We start from the raw sequence: 6,000 nt of genomic DNA, 5'->3' as shown, positions 1-6,000 counted from the left end.
GGTCACAGAACACTACGTAGAGTATGATCTTATTTAGGTTAAAAGATGTAAATATATATGGATAGAAAAAGATCTGGAAGGACATGCATTAAGGTGTTAGCAATAATCTTTGCTGGTAATGTAATGTTTTTCTTATTTTTGCTTGTCTATATTTTCTAATTTTCTGCAATGTACCTACATTGCTTCTGTAACAATAAATGGTTATTTTAAAAGAAGAACTTCTAGAAAATTGTGGGTTTGCCTCCTCTGTGAGATAACTGATTACAGAAAGTCTGTAGATCAACAAGTACAAAAGCAAAGAACTACTACCCATCTGGTGACAGGGTATCTGATTTGTGGATAAAGTACTTAAATAAATTCTTTAAGTTCACAAAGATAATACTAAAGAGTAACAGAAATGTCACTACACAATAAATGCAGGCAAGAGGCTAATAATATCTTTGAAATAGTCAATTAAAAAAATACAAGTAAGATACATCTTGCTATGCGTCATTCACCCTCCAAATCAAGCCTTGTATTTACTAGTATTTACCTACTACTAGTATTTGCCCTTAGGAAAAAAACATTTAGTGTCTACTATTTAAAGTGTGTAGGTTAGTAATTTCACGAGAAGCTCATACCCCATCGCAGGCTGAGCTCCTCGTCTAAGCTTCTGGAGTGGCGTTGGGCTCAGAGTCCTCCTGGGGAGGAGCAGCCGTGGCCTCCTGTTCGGCAAGTGCCTCTCGAACTTGGCTGCCTAAGACTGCATCGTGAATGCTGTGGAACAGCAGATCCAGTAAGGCAGGATTTTCAAAGAATTGATTTTGAGTGAGGTCACTCACGACTTGTGCTATAAAAGAAGAAGGGAAAATTAGCCCAGGGACTTCCCTGGTGGTCCAGTGGTAAAGACTCCACCTTCCAATACAGGGGACGTGGTTCAATCCCTGGTCGGGGAACTAAGATCCCACATGCCGTGGGGTAACTAAGCCCGCCCACCAGAACTACTGAGCTGGCGCGCCTCAGCTAGAGAGCCCGGGTGCCACAAACTACGGAGCCCACGTGCCCTGGAGCCTGCACGCCACAACTAGAGAGAAGCCTGTGCGCCGCAATGAAAGATCCTGCATGCCTCAACAAAGATCCTGCAACTAAGACCTGATGCAGCCAAGAATAAATAAAATAAATCAGTAAATAATAAATAAAAAAAAAAGAAAATTAGCCCACACTCTGGGTGTCAGCCTTAAACATTAAAAAAGTTAACACTTTCATATAGTTTAAATATTAAAATGATATAATAAAAATTATTTTTTACCAAACATGGTATTATTCTATGGTGTAAATGTACCCTAGTTTATTTAACTGGTCCCTTTTGACAATTAAATATTTTCTAGTGTTTTGTTCTTAGAGACAGTACTATGATCATTAACCATGTACATGTGTTATTTTGAATGTGTGTAGCATACTGTTGGATTTGCTGGGTTAAAGGTAAATGCATTTGTAATTTTGAAAGAAAATGCCTATCTGCCCTCCACAGAGGCTGCTCCAGTTTGCACTCCCACCAGCAATGTCTGAGGGTTCCTGTTGTCCCACAGTGAGCCTACAGAGCCTGCTGTCAAACATTTTCAATTTTTGCTATTTTGGTAGGTGAAAAGTGATGCCTTTATGTGAATTTCATTTTCAAGCACTGTTTTAGCCAAAATTTATATTAAAACAAAAAGAGCAGGCATTGTCTGGAAAAACCTAAATGATTTTATATAACTATGTTTATGGCAGCCATTACATAAATAATTACTAAAAAATATACCAGCCCTGAACAATGGTTTATTAGCTCCTTTCCTCCAACTCCCGTGCAGGAGGTCTACCACCAAGTAACCCAGGGATGTGAGTGCTGTAAGTGGCAAATTTCAAAGCTAGCTTTAGATTTTCAGAATAATTTTCATTTTCACCTAAAACTAAAATTAAGGGAAAATACTTCCAAATGCAGTTATTTAAAAAACAGAAACAAAACCAAAATGTTAAAACTTCTCCCATTCTAAAAGTGTACTCACCACTGCATCCTGCTAAATACACATAAATGCCGACATCTCCATATTCTTTTACAATCTGTAATAATGTTGAAATAAAGTTTAATTTCTCTTGACTCTGTGAAGTGCAAGTTTCTTTCTACCAATACGTATTTAGTGATATAAGATGCTCTGGTTCATTCACTTGAGCTACTCCACTTCAATAATTATGCATTTTGAACTAATCATTTAAAAATCTGTATTTTGTTTGATTTTTATATCAACAGTGATAATCTGGAACATCAAAGAATTCTTATCAAATTTTATTCAAGTGTAATAAAGGTATTATGGTAATGGTTTTTAAAAGAATCTTCTCGAAGAGGTATATACTGTAATATTTACAGATTATATGATGAGCGGGATGTGCTTCAAAATAAGAGAAGGGGAAAATGGGTGTGGGGATAAATGAAACAAAATTGACCATGAACTGATAATAGTTGAATCTGAGTGATAGTTACACGGGGGTTCATTACACTCTGCTCTTTATTTTGTATATTTTCGATATATTCCACAATCAAAAGTTGAAAAACAAAAACAACAACAAAATTTTGAGAGTTGAAAAAGGACCCTAGTTCAATTCTCTGATTTTACTGATGGTGATACTGGGCACAGAGATACTAAAAGACTTGTTAAAGATGATGCTTACCCCTGCCAGAGTTTTTACACCAACGGAATCCATAAAATTGACTTGCGTAAAATCCAGAATGATGGTGTGGACGTTATCCCCTGGGGGCATAAATCTTTGCAGTTCCTCAGGAAGTGTGCTCTTGGTGACTATTGGGGGATATTTTATTTCATCCTCCTCTTCCTCAGGCTTGGTGCCATCTTCTGCATCTACTTCTGCATCCTATGTTAAAAATCAAACCAAACCAGAGCGCTATGAACAACTCATATTTTGGTTCTGAGAAAGATTTATGAGGGACAAATTAGTCCTCATATGCTCAAGTTTCTGACTATACCAGACCATTTCCAAAATATTTGCTATATCCTAGCCCTGTAATATGACAAAAAAGGATATATACACAATATTCAGTTTTAGCTGTTTCTTTTTTTCTTCCTCCTCTTCCTCTTTTTCTTTTGTCCAATGAAATCCACTCTCTTTAGTCATCATATACATTTTCCCCTAACTTCTAAAATAGTCCCATTAACTTCAACATGACAGACCACAGACCACAGACAAAAACCAGTCTTTGAGGTTTTTTTACTATCAGCTGAATGAATCTCTGACAAAGTAATAATGGTAACATTTATTAAGGTACTGTGTGATTTCTATTTTTTAAAACCATGTTTTCCTGGGCTCCTATCACTACTTATTTCAGAAGCATTCTCATAACTGACCTTACCATGTATCTTTAATATACAAAGGATACTTAGCTTGTTTCTAAGCTTTCCTACTTTAGGGACTTGATGCTGTGTTAAAACTTAAATCATGGGGCTTCCCTGGTGGCGCAGTGGTTGGGAGTCCGCCTGCCCATGCAGGGGACACAGGTTCGTGCCCCGGTCCGGGAAGGTCCCACATGCCGCAGAGCGGCTGGGCCCGTGAGCCATGGCCGCTGGGCCTGCGCGTCCGGAGCCTGTGCTCCGCAACGGGAGAGGCCACAACAGCGAGAGGCCCGCGTACCGCAAAAACAAAACAAAACAAAAAAAACCTTCAATCATGAATAAAGGTGGGGGGCACTGCAGATCAAGAGACAAGGGAAAGTTACAATGAAGGGATCACTCACCACTTTGACGACGGTTGCATTGGCCATGTTGGCATTTCCAACTTCCTTAGCATACTTCTTCATGGCCTTTCTTCTTGCTCCCAATATGAATGCTGGGTTCACTCCAGTCTTTACAGAAAGGCAATATATGCAAAAATAACTTCTTGGCTCCCAGAAACCCACCCAAAGCAATTAATCTTCAAATCTCTCCATCTGACTGTTTTCTATGCCTAATTATCACCATAACCCTTGCTCTATCTTTCCCTCAGATGTCCTGAACTGGGTTATCCCTCGTTAAAAGAACAGTAGTAACTTTTCTTATTCTTGGTCTTGATTCAAGACAACCAGAAGCTAAATATTAAAGAGAATTTTAAAGTAGTATTTTTCAAACTTAGATCTCTCAGAGACTCTGTGGGTTGACTGGAAGGTTTTCCTCCTTGCTGGAGAGTGTGGGGTGGAGTCCTAATCATGATCAAAGGAACCCAAGAATAAGAAATTTAAAATTAGTTCTTTGCTTTTTTTAAAAAAATTATTTTTGAATAGGTAATACATGCATATGATAAAAGAGAATGAATAGCGGTGTTGGTTACACAACAATGCGAATGTACTTAATTCCATCCACTGACTTGTATAGTTCCAAATGGTTAAAATGATAAATTTTAAGTTATGTAAAGAAAAATAAAACAAAAAAGATAAATTTTAAGTTATGTATATTATACCACAATTTAAAAAATAGAGGCGGAGAAAAACAAATAGTATAAAAGGTATACCAAGACATTTAAGTGACCCCCCCATGCCTATCAATCCTCAGATTCCCTGCTCAGAAATAATCACCCTTAGTTTCTTGTGACTCACCTTTCTTTTTAATGCACTGCTATATAAGTCACTATTTGCATAATAAATTGGGGCATTTATTTGGAATATTTTTATTCCAGGAACTTCTTTCACCTGAGAAATAAAATGTTAGTGAATTTAATATATGGAAATATTTCAGAATCAAAACAGCAATTGCCTCCCTCTTCTAACTTGAAAATTAATACAGAAGTTGCTAAGGGCCCTCTGACAGTGTTTAAATAAAATAATGTCACTCTAGCTGACCTACTCATGCTCTGGAGAAATGCGTGCTGAGCAGAACGCCTTTAAGAATGCACACCTTTTCACTTCCTTTAAAAGTCTTTCTTTGGGGCTTCCCTGGTGGCGCAGTGGTTGAGAGTCTGCCTGCCGATGCAGGGGACGCAGGTTCGTGCCCGGGTCCGGGAAGATCCCACATGCCGCAGAGCAGCTGGGCCCGTGAGCCATGGCTGCTGAGCCTGCGGGTCAGGAGCCTGTGCTCCGCAATGGGAGAGGCCACAACAGTGAGAGGCCCACGTACCGCAAAAAAAAAAAAAAAAAAAGTCTTTCTTTGTTTCATTTTTACCATAAGGTACAAAGAAGAAACTGAAATATTAAAAAAAAAAAGAAGTGGGTAGGAAAGGCGAAGCTGCCACTCAGACTGTGACAAGCAGCCGAATAAAATGAACAGCGGCTGATACTGGTTGATTCACAGAACGTAGGCAGGAGTGAAAATGGACCCAAGTGAAACAGAGTGAAAATTTTATCAAGAAGCCTCATGGGGCTTCCCTGGTGGCACAGTGGTGGAGAGTCTGCCTGCCGATGCAGGGGACACGGGTTTGTGCCCCGGTCTGGGAAGATCCCACATGCCGCGGAGTGGCTGGGCCCGTGAGCCATGGTCGCTGAGCCTGTGCGTCCGGAGCCTGTGCTCCGCAACGGGAGAGGCCACAAACAGTGAGAGGCCCGCGTACTACAAAAAAAAAAAAAAAAAAGAAGCAGGAGGGCTTCCCTGGTGGTGCAGTGGTTAAGAATCCGCCTACCAATGCAGGGGACATGGGTTGGATTCCCGGTCCGGGAAGATCCCACATGCCGCAGAGCAACTAAGCCCGTGTGCCGCAACTACTGAGCCTGTGCTCTAGAACCCGTGAGCCACAACTACTGAAGCCCGTGCGCCTAGAGCCCGTGCTCTGCGACAAGAAGCCACCACAATGAGAAGCCCGTGCACTGCCAACAAAGACCCAATGTGGCCAAAAATAAATAAAATAGAACAGAAAAATTTATATATTAAAAAAGTGAAGCAGGAAAAAAAATGAAGCGGGAGAACTCCACAGCCCCACCACCTACATTTTACACTGCTAATACTAGTATTTTACCACCAGTTTACACTCATCAGAAGGAAATCATGCCCATACAGACCACCCTGGCAA

General features: G+C 40.1%; 1 protein-coding gene across 1 annotated transcript in view; it reads right to left on the bottom strand.

The window, feature by feature from the left end:
• Nucleotides 1–644: 644 nt before the first annotated feature.
• Nucleotides 645–6,000, bottom strand: part of SLC26A5 (solute carrier family 26 member 5) — a gene marked incomplete at its 3' end in the record, with an annotated part of 30,293 nt that continues 24,937 nt past the window's right edge. Inside the window, exons 14-18 of the mRNA XM_082846919.1 lie at nt 4,598–4,690; nt 3,764–3,871; nt 2,686–2,886; nt 2,025–2,079; nt 645–829 (exon numbers count right to left, since the gene is read on the bottom strand). Of these exons, the coding sequence (XP_082703045.1) occupies nt 645–829; nt 2,025–2,079; nt 2,686–2,886; nt 3,764–3,871; nt 4,598–4,690 (642 nt within the window). The remainder of the gene's footprint in view (nt 830–2,024; nt 2,080–2,685; nt 2,887–3,763; nt 3,872–4,597; nt 4,691–6,000) is intronic.

Source organism: Leucopleurus acutus (assembly GCF_964270905.1).
Source record: "Leucopleurus acutus genome assembly, chromosome: 9".
Classification (NCBI taxonomy): Eukaryota; Metazoa; Chordata; class Mammalia; order Artiodactyla; family Delphinidae; genus Leucopleurus; species Leucopleurus acutus.
This window is presented reverse-complemented; position numbering and strand designations above follow the sequence as displayed.